Genomic DNA, 14857 nt, shown 5'->3' on the forward strand with positions numbered 1-14857 from the left:
ACCACTGTCATGACTGTGCGGATTCCTAGAGCCAACCTTAAGAGAATTCATGAATTGAAGGTTAACTGTATGCCCTGTATGAATGTTTGGGTGCACTGCACATGTTGGCCCATCTAGTGTGACATTTTTATGTTGTGTTTGGGTCTGTCTCTCATAGCCATATGGTATAGTCATTTCTTGCCATGCCCGGTTTGGACACTGGCATGATGTGACCCCTTTTTGAGCCAAAGCCCAGAGCCTCTCACTAAAGGAAGCCTCCATCACCGTCACCCATGTGACTCTCTCACCCTGCACACAGTTCCACATGCTGTGCACATACCCATGACTCAGGCGGCTCCATGGAGACAGCCATCCGACTAACACTGAAAGACAGCCTTGGCGACCCCACGGAGCGGTTCAGCGTCCTGGCTGGCTGGGAAGGTGCCCTCCTCCTCCTCGGTGTTTCTACCGCCTGCTCCTGCCGCCGCTGCCTATTCTGAGGCGGGAGAGGCGTTCTTCAGCAGGCTGGTCTTCTGGCTTCCCGCAGAAGTGCCCCAGGCCGGGGTTTTGTTTGGGAAGGAGGTGGAGCTTGCCAGGCTCAGCAGTCCGTGCACTAAAGGCGGCTTCGGGGAGAGAGAAGCAGCGGGGATCGTCGTCTCCCAAACGCCGGGCTCCTGCTCGTGGCCACGCCGCTGCTCCCCGCAGGGAAGCGCTTCCCGGCGAGGCGGGCGAGCAGGACTCTCTCGGGCAGCTTTGCCGGCGCCCCCAAGGCGGCGACTGGAGACTTGTTGAGAGCCGAGAGGCGTTTTTTCCCCTCCCCTGGCCGGCCCGATGGAGGAAGACGTTATGGACAAAGTGGAGGACATGGCGTCGGTGGGGGACTTCGACCCGCTCACGGGCACGATCCCCGCCACCAAAGTGGAGCTCACCGTCTCCTGCAGGTAAGGGCGAGGGATCGGGCCAGGGGCCGAGCGCTGGAGAGCAGCAAGTTTCTCTTGGGTCAGGCTTGGGCTGCGGCGGCGATTTCAGGCGACCAGGCATGCCAAGAGGGGCCGTTGCTGCTTGCTTAAAGTTTCTGCCTTTCAAAACGTTTGGCTAGGATTGGAGCAGACTGGGAAGCGCAGGAGCATTTGGGCAAGACCGGCTCCCACGGTTGGAAAAGCGCGTCGCTCGGCGGTCAGGCGCCCGCCCCTGGGGTTTACTGTTGGGAACGACCAGGGGGAGAAAGGGGGAGGGGGCGCCGTGCTACTCTCCCTTGGCTGGTGAAAGCGGGGATAGTCGGTTGCCCTGGGGGAGGGGGTGTGACCTGATGAGTCAGGCGGAGAGGCGCCCTAGATCTGGGGGGAGCACACACTCAGAAGAAGGGGGTGGGGTGGGGTCTCCTATTAATCCCTTGGACAGAGAGTTTGGTATGGCAAATGAGGAGATCAATTACACCCCCCCCCCCCATGTTCCTCACAGGAGTATATATCTGTTCATCCCAGAACTCAGTCTTTGCAGGATCATTGATAATAAACAGAAAAATTAGCTGTGAGCCACGCACAGTGCAATCCTAGGTAGAGTCATAGCTTTCTGAGCCCACTGACTTTCATAGACTTCGAAGGGTGGAACTCTTCTTCAGGAGTGTGCTGCTAATGGATCAGCACTTATAGGCACAACACTGTACAAAACACTGTGCTTTAAGGAAGTCCTCATTGTAAAAGATTGCATGCTGTTGTGGCTGCAGAAGTTGATCTACTGAAGGAGCCTTCCTCTTTTGACAAACCACGAAAGAAATTCATTTCTAACTTAGTCACACATAATAAATCTGTGGAGCAGATGAACTTGAGTGATTTTGCCATGCTGCATGTTTACTGCTATAGTCCATGCACATTGTACATGGGTAACCATTATTGGTGAACTGGGATGGATGAAAGGGTGCTTCACAGGGTTAAAACTAAATATTTAAGTATTTAGAAAGATAAAAGAAAAAGATATCTGTAGAAAACCAGGTTGGAAATATCCTACTAATTAAAGCTAAATATACCACAAATTATAAATCCATTCTTCTATTGTTCCTTAACTACTGAATACACAAGAGTTGTAAACAAATGTTTAATCCAGGATAGGTGATAATTGCTGCAATCCTAAAGACACTTTCTGGTAGTAAGTTCCATTGAATAATATGATATTCACTTCTGAGTAGGATTTCTCCCTTTACTGCTATTATGAATTGTTTGATGTGAGTGTCATATCCTTATATTCTGTATTAATTATTTGAAAAGAGCTGCCATCCCCAGCCTCTGTACTCTGTAGCCCAATAATTAAGTTTAAAATTCCTCTTCCCATATTGAATGAGCACTCAAGATCACTTCCTGTAGATCAGTTAGTCTTGAACTCACAAAGGGATGAGCAACCAGGAACATGGGGAAGTTACTTAAATTATTCCAGTACAACTGATAGTGAACAATAATATGATGCATTCCACATCCTACTGCACATGTAGCATGCACCATTACAGAGCCAATTTCTTTGGGCCACGTATGAATCTGAAATAATAACACCTGTTTAATTCAAGCCATCATTTAATCAGAATATTTTTTACCTGGAATCATTTGGTGGACTAAAACAACCAAACTTCTACACACTATGATGAATATTTTTGCATACAGCTAGAATGAAATGCACCACTAATGGACTAGCTCATCCATGTTAAGCAATTTCCTTCTATCCCAGCAATAGGAACAGAAGTACAAAGGCCAAAAGCAAGTGGTGAAATGTAGAATTTTTATCAACCAGCTCTCTATAGATTCCCTCTTCTTTTATCTTTCTAAATTACTTGTCAGGCTTTTAGCTTTCCCATTATCACTAGGTGAAAAGAGGCACTTGGAAATAGGCTATGCTATGAAAAGCATGTCATTTTTTCATTTTGTAAAAGCAAGGCAAATAATTTATTTTCTAGGAGCTGCACAGTCCTGAAAACTTCTATTTTCCTCCTCAGATGCAACAAGCCCAGTTTTAAGGCAGAAGCTCTTAGGTTCAGGATGCCTGCTGGTTGATGATGCTGAGATATTAATATACAGCTTTAAGGACAAGAAAATATCCCCTTTAAGTTGAAACAAAGTAAAACATTGTGTTTGATTTTACTGAAAAGGAAGATCTTGCTTATCTAATGTATATCAGCAGCAGCAACAGGAGAAGGGACTTGTTTGTGGGGGGGGGGGGGTAGAGACTGGACAAAGGCATTTTTTCTTCCATCCTGACTGATTTCCCTTATTGGGCTCTGCCTAAAGGAATACTACTTCAGGCACCAGAAGAGGTCTGGAGAGAACAGGTTTGATCCCATCGCCTGTGGAGATTTTTTAAAAAATAACAGACTTCCCTATTCCCATTTGCTTTACATATGATTGGGAGGTTGCCTTTAAAAAAACCTATGAGGGGTAAGAGCAGCTGATCATTTATATGTAGGGAATAGTGTAGCTATATGTTCTTTTGCGTGAAATTAAAGAGATATTGAGACTTGAGAACTGAAAAATTTGATTATGAATGATCTCTCGCATAGACCTAGAACCTGATCCTTCTTCATTACAGATATCTGATTTACCTTTGCCCCTGTATCTTATTAGGGTAGTTGTGAGGAACCACTTGCCTTCCGTGTGCAGCATACCTGCCAGAAGGAGAAACAGCAAGCAGCATTTTTGGCTCACCCCTTGCAGCCATGAACTGTTCATATCATTGGGAGGAAAGAGCAGAGTAGTGACTCATGGCTAGCCTTGTACCTCTGTCTCCTTCAGTGCATGCTTTCCAGAGAGTACAAGCAAATTTATTTTATTTTACTGGATTTATATCCCGCCCTCCCTGCAAGCAGGCTCAATAATCACATTTGCCTCTCACCTCTGCAAGTATGTGGCAAGGTCTGGGGAAATGGAATGTGACTAGATTTTGCCTCTATTATCCCCTCCCTCCAGCTGGCAAAACTGTTGGTGTGTGAGCCATAACCTTTGTCTTCTTCACCAATCACAGAGCTCTGCCATCTGATAGAAACATCACTTTGCTCCTGCCCCATGGGCATGGCTTATATAGAATTGGAAAATCATCCCACACCATTCAAAAGTGGTGGAAAAGCTGTGCCCAGAAATGCCATTTAGGACAATGTTGGATATTGTCTCTGTTGTGCACAGATCTGTTGACTGACTCCCTCCTCTCACTGGTCCTTCTTTTGCCTGGGCAAATGAAGCCCAACAGCAAGGCACCAGAATAATGGTCAAATTGGAAGGTTTCCCAACAACTCATGAGTATCAGAAATAATTATGATAGGAGCATTAACCGTATTAAAGAATGTGAGCCCTGACCCAGATAGCCCCAGCAAGCCTGATCTCACCCAATCTTGGAAGCTAAGCAGAGTTGACTGTGGGTTGTACTTAAATGGGAGACTGTTTTTGAAATACCCAGTCAAGGCAGGGGCAGGCTTATTTAGCCACCTCCCCAAATATCCTCCAGGCCCCCAGTAGGGTTCAGTCATCAGAGGTTGACATGACTTCCAGGTGCAGACACACACACACACAATTTTTTTTAAAAAACCCTAAAGAATGTGTATGGTTTGTGCTGAATTTTGACTTTGTATATTACAAAGTTGCATCTCTATTATTTCTGATCCTAAACCCAAGAGTGAAATGACTTATCTGCAACTAAGGGGTTTTGTAATCCTGCTAAGGACTGAGTCTTCTTGTTGCAAAGCCATTTAAATTATAAATGTTTTCAACATGTGATGACGAGGTGAAATGCACCCTATCCTACCACTCCACTGAGCATATTTTGTTTATTGATATTCCAACTTTCCCTTTTTGCTCAAATTTGAAGCCTTTCTTCTATCTCAGAAGCCTTCCTCTACCTTAAATTGGAGGAAGGCTGCTTGGAGGATAGTTGGATCTATACTAGTAGTTAAAACATTCACAAAATCAGGGGGACCTTATGGAACCATCACCAACCATGACAGAAGGGAGTGTGATCTGTTCAACAGCCCCTAGAACTGGGGACTGGAGAAAAGAAACTAGCTGATACCTATCTATTTGTTTCTCTGATGGGATCTGCTGTTTTTGATGTCTTTTTTTTAAATTATCTGGTTACTGGCATGTTCTTCTCCAAGCTGCTGTAAGTTTTTCATAGCTACCAAAGCCATGAGCATTGGAGCACATCATTTGCATTTAGCTCTGACAGACATTGGAGGGAGAGAATGAGAATTTGCTCTTGAAAGACATTATTTTGCCAGTCTCTTTGTTTAAGCCTCAGCAAGCTATTATTTGCTCAGCGCCTTGGCATCAGAATATGGTGAAAGATCTCAAGATTTAAGAGGTTTATATTCACTTTGTTAGTCCCCTCCTATGTGATACCTGTTCCCAGGGCTTCTAATATAATGCCAAGACACACACCCCCTCTACTTATTTACTGTTAGAGTTATTCTAGGGTGAGGATTTCTCAAGGACTTAGCCGTAAAATTGGAGCAGTTTGGGACTAATTAGGAAAGCAAGATAAATGTGTGTTGTTGGATTTCTCTGCACTTTATAACCGGTAATAGAATATGTGACGTGACCCCCACTGAAAAACATAGTGCTTGTGAAATAAAATGAAAAAACTGTCTACAGAGTCAGAGCTGTGATGGCATATTCATACATGCAAGGTATCAAAGGTATGTGTGTAAACAAGATGCAGCACTTGTTCTGAGTTCACGCAGATCCCTTACAGTTGCCTGAGTTCAGCATTTGCTTTAGCAGATGTAATGATATTGACATAGAAAGCTGCCCTATACATAGTCAGACTGTTGGTCTGTCAAGCCTAGTGCTCTCTACTCAGCTCCAGTTGGCATTGGTTCTCTCAAGCCAAGGACTGAACCTGAGACTTTCCATACTCTTCCCACTGAGCAATGATCCCCCATTGTACATCAGTTCATGGGTTTGTGAATGAATGTATACATGCATATGTACATCATTCACTATTACATGGAACAATGTCCCTCTTAAAGGGATCTGAGGAGAGAATCCCAGGCTTTAAATTGATTCCAGGGTCTGGAAGGGCTTGTATTGTGAAGAGTTCTGTTTCTTAATAACAGGATGAGGGGAAGAAGCTCTTTCTCATAGATTCTCTGTGTTGGTTAACTGTGTAATATTAGTAATTATGAAATTAGCACTAAACTGAATCATGTACAGCCATGCAGTACAGTTCAAGCAGAGTGGAGCAAATGCATTGATTTTTGATTACAAAATCAGAGTGGAACTTGGCATGCAGCACCCAATCAAATATCCTTGCTCTACTTTCTCAGTAAGTGAATTTCTCTTTTCCTGCACAGGGCTTCTCTACCATTAAGCACATCCAGCTGGGACCCAAGTACCCAACTCTCTGACCTGTGCTTTGTGCTTCCATCACTTATATGAATGCTTAGCCAAGGAACAGCCTCTTGAGTTATTTATGGATCTGGATGCTGCCTTAATACATTCATTATATACTGGCCCTGTTTAGAGCATCCTTTGTGACAAGGCTAATAGAGGTGAAAATGAAAGTGGGCTTGTAAAGAGCCACTCACCTGGTCAGCTATGATAAGAGTTGCTTCCAGGTGATGCAACAGGGAAGCTTTATTCAGGCTGTTTCCCCTCTCTAGCAGTTACATGGGTAAATACTGGGTATATTAAAAACATGGAGAAGAAAATGTTGTGGACTTGCTTGAAAGAGTGAATTGAAAGTCTATATTTATTTAGAGTTTCTGATTTGGAAATATTTGTAATTCATTTGGAAAAAGGCATTTGGAAAAGACTGAACATTTACTGTTACTTGGTGAAATGATAGCTTTCAGAAAATAATAGATTTCAGTACTGTTGTCTAAAAATCATCTAATGTATGTGTCTGAAGCTTTGAGCTCCATAAAAAGCAGTATACAAACAAAAATGTGTTAAATCATGATTAGATATGAACAAGTGCCTTGTTGGGATAGTTTGAGAAACTGAATTCATTTCTCTCATTGTAAGTATTCCAAAGCACTCAATTTGTAGATAAGGCTTAGACAATATGAATTAGTTGAATTAGTTCCAGAGAGATGCAAAGAGGCTAGATCTGAAGTAAAATGAAGTATGAGTTGTAGCATGAAGTTCATTGTGCTGTTCTTCCTAGGGAAAAGGTTACAGCTTCTGAATCCATTTGCATTTCATTTGTGTTCTGCAGGGAATTTGGTCCACAACAATAACTTTCTAAATAGCACACTGAAAATGCACATGAAAGGCAAGGGAAGGTCCATCCTACATCACTGTTTCTTCTAGTGGATATACAAAACGAATGTCCTCCATGGAAGTAATATCCAGTGGCAATGGAATTAAGTAGAGACATACTTAAGTGGTCCCTGAGTTGCATGTGTATGGATTCTGCTGCACACAGAAGCCCACCCTAAGATTTGCAGTGACAACACTGTGCCTCCTTCCAGATTCAGAACTCCACCAGCTCTACTGCCCCTGCACTATAGGACAGCTTTATAAAAGCAACTATTTAAACCAAGGAATTGCATTGACAAAGGCTCATTATTCTTTTTATGCTGTGTTGCCCTATGCTAGAGATTTAAAGAAATAGGTCTTCTGGCAGAAGCAGTTTACACTCATATCAGCCCTCCCCCCAACCCAAAGCTGCCCTGAGCCTGCTTCAGCAGGGAGGGCGAGATATAAATCTGAGAAATAAATAAATAAAATAAAGAATTGTATGTATCTTTGTATGCAACCATTCTGCTGCAAACATCTTTGATCACATAACTTTTATGGCAATAATGGAATTGCAACTACTTTGCTATGTCCCTTTGTGTTCCATATAATAGTGTGAATTAAGGCTGCATCAATGATTGAAGTGCTTTTGCTAAATCAGCTGCATCTATCTGAGGCTACAATGGTTAGACACACATTTCCCCGCCCCCTTAATTCATTTCTGTTTTGTGAGATTCCCGTTGTGGTGTGCTTAACATCTGGAAGAACAGAACCCCCCCCCCCACTAGACTGTTGTCCAAGGCCCAGATTTTGCAGATAGGTTAGTGTCACAGAAGTCCCTTCATCTTTGTCTCTTTTTGCTGGCAGTATTCTGGCTCAGATGCAGTTAGAAATATATGAAAACTCAGAGCATGAGAAGCTGATGTGCATAGCTCCTAAAGTGTGTATGTGTGTCTTTGAAATCCCTTCCTCAGTGAGCTGCAGCAACCTGGCCTCTTGTTGGAGAGAGTTCCAAACCCAGACTTGAAGTGTCTGGAGGTTCAGGAGGGTGACTGGAGGTGACCAGGAAGTGGTTCGCTTTTGTACCCCAGCAGCACTGTCTCCTACTGAGCAGCTGTCAGGTTGAGACCTGCTGCCTATCAGCTGCACAATACCTAGCAGGAGGGAAGGACTTCTTGACTCTCTTCACTGTGGCAGAACTTTCACAACTCTTCCTGTGCCTCTTTTTGAGTGCATTAATGAGTGTTCTTTGGTGGAAAAAGCCTATTAAACCAATGACAAATGTGCAAATGGGAGAAAATCAGTGGAGGCTGAATGACTGTAAAAGTGCTTACAGACTAGAGACTGTGCATTTAACCTTGAGAACCATGGGGCTTTCACAAGCCCCTGAACAGCCAGCAAAGATAAGGAGTTGAATCCAATTCCCAGCAAGCAAAGAGAAGCTCACTGAAGAGGACTTTCCATTGAGTTGTGGGAGCTGGCAAAAATTACCTCCTCTTCCCCCAACAGAAGTGCCCATCTGCCAGCATATGTGCAGTTCCACTGTTGGAAGTGTGCTTTGGAGTCTTGATGTTGGTGGCGGGGGGAGGTCATTCCCATCCTAATATATTTGCAAAGTGTGATTTCTGTACAAAATGGCACATTTTCTTATATTGAGTTAACCCAGCCAGTCTAGTATTATCCGACAGGCAGCTGCTCTTCAAGGTCTTCAAGGGGAATGCACCCTCAGAAGGGACCTCTTCTTTAGTTGGTGAGTGGGTATCCTTTCATGCCAGGGAACCATCTCTGGGCAGGGAGGGTGGGGCGGGGGTCTTGGTAGTTGGTGATTTGATCCTTGGACAAGTAGATAGCTGGGTGGCAAAACCACATACTGACTGTATGGTGACTTGCCTGCCTGGTGTGAAGGTAGTGGACATTATGCATGTTGTAGATAGGCTGATAGACAGTGCTGAGGAGGAGCCAGTGGTTGTAGTACATGTCGGCACCAATGATGTGGGGAAATGCAGTCATGAGGTCTTGGAGGAAAAATTTAGGCTGCTAGGCAGGAGACTCAAGGCCCGGACCTCCAAGGTAGCCTTCTCAGAAGTGCTACCTGTTCCACACACAGGGCCCGAGAGACAGGCACAAATTAGGAGTCTCGATGCATGGATGAGATGATGGTGTAGGGAGGAAGGGTTCAAATTTGTTAGGCACTGGGATGCTTTTTGGAACAAGTGGGAGCTGTACAAAAGAGACAGTCTCCACTTGTCCCTCGAAGGAACCAGGCTACTGGCGCTTAAAATCAAAAAGGTGGCAGAGCAATTTTTAAACTGAATCTTGGGGGAAAGTTGACAGGAGATGAAATATCTCTGGTTTGGGATGACTCATCTCAAAGAGATGATAGGTTAGCTGTTACTTTTCTACCAGGAAATAGATTAGAGTTGTCCACTGAGATGGTGACAAACAGTATGGACTGCCTGCCAAAGTCTTGAGGCAGAAGGAGGAAGGTTGAGGGCCTAACTTGTCTGGGAAATTATAGATGTTTATATATAAATGCTAGAAGTGTCTGAGGTAAAATTGGGGAGTTGGGATGCTTATTGTTGGGGGGAAATACAGACATTGTGGGTATTTCAGAAACTTGGTGGAATGAGGAGAATCAGTGGGATACTGTGATTCTTGGATATAAATTACATTGGCAGGATAGGGAGGGAAGGGTTGGAGGTGGGGTGGCTCTGTATGTCAGAGAGGGTATACAGTCCAGTAAGACTAAGAAGGTAAGAGAATTAGATTTCCTTCTAGAAATGCTTTGGATCAAAATAGTGGGCCCAAAAGGAAGTTTGGGAGTTTGTTATTGCCCACTGGATCAAAAGATAGAGGATGATTATAAAATGATGAAATAATTAAAGATACTGGCTGAATGTAAAAACTGTGTCATAATAGGTGAATTTAACAACCGCAGATTTATTGGGTCAGTATGTGTTCTGGTAATGAGAAAGAGATTGAGTTTCTAGACACTCTCAATGACTGTGTTATGGAGCAGATGGTCACAGAACCTACCAGAGGTGGGGCGATCCTGGACTTGTTCCTAAGTAATGCCGAAGACCTGGTGAGAGATGTAAAAGTGATTGCACCACTTGGGAGCAGTGACCATAATATTGTTGATTTCACCATTTGTATAAATAGGTAGTTGCCCAGAAAGACCAACACAACCACTTTTAACTTTAAAAATGGTAAATTCCCTGAGATGAGGAGGCATGTGAAGAGTAAACTGAAAGAAGAGGTAAATAGGGTCAAAACCCTTGGAGAAGCTTGGAGGCTATTTAAAGCTACAATCCTAGAAGCCCAGGTAAAATATATACCACAAGTCAGGAAAGGCAAAAAATAGATATTTTTAAAAGTCTGTATGGTTAACAAAGTACCAGAAGCTGTAAAAGGTAAGAAGGGTTCCTTTAAGTGGTGGAAAGCTAGTCCAAGTGAGGTTAATAAAAGGGAACACAGGCTGTGGCAAATAAAATGCAAGTCTGTGATCAGGCAGGAAAAAAGAGACTATGAGGAGCATATTGCAAAAAACATAAAGAGCAACAATAAAATTTCTTCAAATACATTAGAAGCAGGGAGGCAGGACTTCCGACAAGATGGCGCGGTAAAGCAGGTGCCTATCCAAGTGCTCTTGGAAGACACCCGAATTGCAAGCCTTAGGAGTGGCCCTCTTGGGGGGTATCACTCAAAGGAGGTGTCTGGGGACGCCCCCGCAGCCGAAGGGAGCTTGCAGAAGGTTGAAAAGAGCGGCGGAGGCTTCTCCGATCAACCCCTGCTTTCCCTGGGCCGAGGCTTGCATATGCTTCTTAGCTCTAACTGGGCTGCCGGAAAAAAAGGGCGTCTTGAACTGCAGCGATTTTAAACTTTAGCCCAAATAGACTTAAACATAAGGGCTGGATGGAAACCTAATGTATTAGACTGGATTGATATAAGAAAATACCTGGTTTTGGAACGGTGAAGTTTGTGGACTGAAAGTGAAGCCGAAAACGGCCGACAGCGGACAGCGCCGGTGAGGTGAGCGAGGAGAAGATCCCCCTTCCCCTTTCTGACAAGATGGGTCGATTGACAGTGTCTTTCTTTTTTTGTTTGTTTTCTTTTTTGAGAGGTGGCAAGAGAGTTGTTTTGAGAGGATTGAAGGGACTAAGATTGAGACAAAAGAGCACGGGAGTTGAAACAGGAGTGGAGAAAGGGTGCGCAAAAGAAAGAAAAGGGAAAGTCGAATTGAAAGGAAGGAGGGGGAAGAGGAAGAGGTGGATATAGTGAAGAGACGTGAGTGAAGACGCGTAAGTTGAGGGTCGCGGAGGAGCGGAAGAGCAGAGGAGAACGGAGAGAGAGAGAGCTGAAGGCGAAAGTGTGGAGATAAGTTTTGAAGATGGCGGAGGTCGACAGAGTGCGAGATGGCGAGATAGAGGACGACATCGAGGGATAAAGAAGGAGGAGGTGGTTCTTAGCAGCTTTTTGCCACGGCTGCCTCCCCCTTGAAGAGTGGGTGGCTGATTTGTTTCGTTTTGGAAGTTCTTTTGTTTTTTTGTTTTTTTATTTTATCCCTGTCTTCTGTACTGTGGAATCGAACTGACTCTGAGTGAAAATGGTGACGGTCCAGGCTGGGTGCTGTTGAAGGAGTGGAGCCTGCTGGGAAGAAGAAGGAAGAAGGAAGAGAAGATAGGAATGCTGGGACATGTAGTTTGAGATCTTAATGGTGGGTGAAGTACTCATTCAAACAATGAACTTATGAACTTGATTATTTTTTTTCCTTTTTTTGGTTGTTTCTAAACTGTAGTGAATTAATTAACTGTTGTAATGATCAATCTGTTATGAATTAATGAATTAATTAACTGTTGTAATGATAATGAACTAATTAATGAATTAATTAACTGTTGTAATGATAATGAACTAATTAATTAATTATCCAACAGTTGAAATTCTAGGCTCTCTATTGGACCCAAATTAGTCTTTGTTCTGAGAGGCCTTGTAAAGTTTAACAAAATTTAAGAATTGAAATATTAGAGTGATAAGAAAGGTGACAAGTCCAATATATGAAGGGGCTAAATACTTGTATATGTAATATTGGAAATAATAATTTGTCATTGTGAAAGGGGGGTAAAGACGGAAGGGAATTCAAGGGGGGAAGAGAAGATAAGACTCTCTGATTAGATTATAAGATGGAGCTCAAAGCTAAAAAGTTAGCCCAGGCTACCCCTCCAGGTTTGGGGAAATCTGCTACTTCAGCGCTGAACCAGGATGCAGTTGAAAAACTTCAGAGTATAATGCTGGCAGGTTTTAAACAGAACCAAGAGGCCCTGGAAGAGATCCAGGCAGAGTTGAAGGAAGAAATAAAGAAAACAAATGAGAGGAAGGACGAATTTCAGAGGCAAGTACTGGCAAATACTCAGCAAACACACAAACTGTCAGCTAAAGTTGAAGCGCTGGATGAGCAGGGGAAAACCATGGCTGCCTGCATGAGAGAAGTTAAAAGTATTACATCGGATTTAGAGGACAGAGTGGCCAAAATCGAAATGGACAAAGCTAAGTGTAAATTGAGATTTCAAAATGTTCAAGAAGAAAAAGGTGAAGATATATATTAAAAAATTGAAGAAATTTTGACTTTGGGTGAAGAGCAGATGATGAAGGACATAGGTCAAGAAATTGATTGGATAAAGAGAGCCGCAACAGCGTATATGAAAAAAAATAATCTTCCAAGGGAAATACACGTGAGATTTATGAGAGTCTCCACATGTGAGAAGATCTTGAGAATTACAAGGGAAAACGATTTAATGTGGAAAGGAAGCAAGGTTAAGGTCATGAAAGATATACCCTGGAGTGTAAGGCAAAGAAGAGAAGGCTACAGGAAATTGACATCTTGGTTAACTGACCAATCTATTTCATTTAGATGGCTGGTCCCGGAAGGAGTCTTTTTTGTATATCAAAGTAGGAGGTTTAACCTAACATCTTTAGACAAAGTGCAGGAGTTTTGGAGGGAACAGGTTGACATAGACACTCAAGAGTCCGATGTAGAAGAAGTGCAAGAAGGAGGAGAAGACTCAAATAGAATTCGTAACGAGAATATCCAGAAGAAGAATAATGGAAAAATAAAGACAAGATCACAGGTGTTGAAAGAGAAAAGAGCAATATTAGATAGTAACTCAAGAACAGAACAATGAATAAAATGGGACTGAAGATAACATCGGTGAACATAAATGGTTTAAATGAACCGCACAAAAGGAAAAAGACCTTTCTTCAACTTAAGAAGACCCAATCGGATATAATATGTATACAAGAAACACATATTAAGAAAGAAGATCAAAAGTACCTACAAAATAAGAAATTGGGCTGCCTCTATCAATCCTCTGACCTAAAGAGGAAAAGAGGAGTAGCTATATATGTTAGAGAATGGATAAGATCTAAGTTACTCTACAGTGATGATACAGGAAGAATTGTTTTGGTGGAAATTGAGGTGGAGGGCAAAAACATGGTTATAGGAAACATCTATGCCCCTCATAATAATCAAGATAAATTTTTTGCTGAATTACATAAGAAGCTAAATGAATTTGAAGCTACAAATTACTGTATTTTGGGAGATTTTAATGCAGTACACGATGTCCTTAAAGATAAAAAAAATTGGAAAAAAGAAGAAGAAAAAGTTGCGTGGCTCACTTCTGAAAATCTTTTTCAAGATGGCAGATGAATTAAACCTGATTGATACCTGGAGGACGAAAAACCCTCAGACATCAGATTATACTTATCACTCTCAAGTGCACGACTCATGGTCAAGATTAGACATGTGTTGGATGTCAACATCGGTGGCAATATTGGTGGATCAAGCTGATATACTCCCAAAGACCTACTCTGACCATAACCCAGTTCAAATAACTTTGGGAAAATTAACTCCCAGATCTCGTTGGACTTTAAATCTCCAAATTTTAAAGGATAAAGAATTTGTGAAGGAATCTAAAGAAAAAATAAAAAAGTTTTTTGAGTGCAATCGCAAAAAAGACACTTCAATCCAAATAATATGGGACACCTTTAAAGCCTTCTTCAGAGGCTTAGCAATCAGTTATTCGGCCCAAAAAAAGAAGCAAAGAACTCGAAAATATAATGAGTTATTGGATAATCTACGTAAATTAGAAAATTTACAAAAGGTGAACAATACAGATCAGATAAAAACGAAGATTTGAGCCTTGCAACACCAAATGAACTTATTACTATCAGAAGAACTTGAGAAGAAATTAAAGTGGGCCAGACAAAATTATTTCAAAAACGCAAATAAAACTAGTAGGTGGCTAGCCTTTAAACTGAGAAAAGAAAGAGGAAAAAAAAATTATCAGGTCCCTAAAAGATGAGAATCAAATAGAAGTGGTGAAGGGAGCCCAATTAGAAGAAGTAGTCACAAAGTTTTATCTGAAGCTATATCAGGAGCAGCAAACAAGCTAGGATGAAACAGATTACAAATCAGCAACGGAAAACTTTGGAGGACCCAATATCAATACAAGAAATTATTGAAGCAATAAAAAGCCAGAAAAACAACAAGGCTCCTGGTCTAGACGGCTTACCGGTTGAATTCTACAAGTGTTTTGAAGAAATTCTCTAATTGCCATATAAGAGAGTATTGGAAGGAATAAATGGAACAACTAAGATGCCCGAGTCGTGGA

General features: G+C 42.4%; 1 protein-coding gene across 2 annotated transcripts in view; it reads left to right on the forward strand.

Moving 5' to 3' along the window:
* Positions 1-745: 745 nt before the first annotated feature.
* Positions 746-14857, forward strand: part of CPNE5 (copine 5) — a 307885-nt gene continuing 293773 nt past the window's right edge. Inside the window, exon 1 of one of the 2 annotated variants that reach the window (XR_009555063.1) lies at positions 746-920. Coding sequence is in view for 1 of the 2 variants with exons in the window: in XM_060231586.1 (XP_060087569.1) it covers positions 811-920 (110 nt within the window). In the remaining variant the exon portion in view is untranslated. The remainder of the gene's footprint in view (positions 921-14857) is intronic. The other variant, XM_060231586.1, reaches the window with a different exon arrangement.

Source organism: Heteronotia binoei, chromosome 2, assembly GCF_032191835.1.
Source record: "Heteronotia binoei isolate CCM8104 ecotype False Entrance Well chromosome 2, APGP_CSIRO_Hbin_v1, whole genome shotgun sequence".
NCBI classification, from domain to species: Eukaryota; Metazoa; Chordata; class Lepidosauria; order Squamata; family Gekkonidae; genus Heteronotia; species Heteronotia binoei.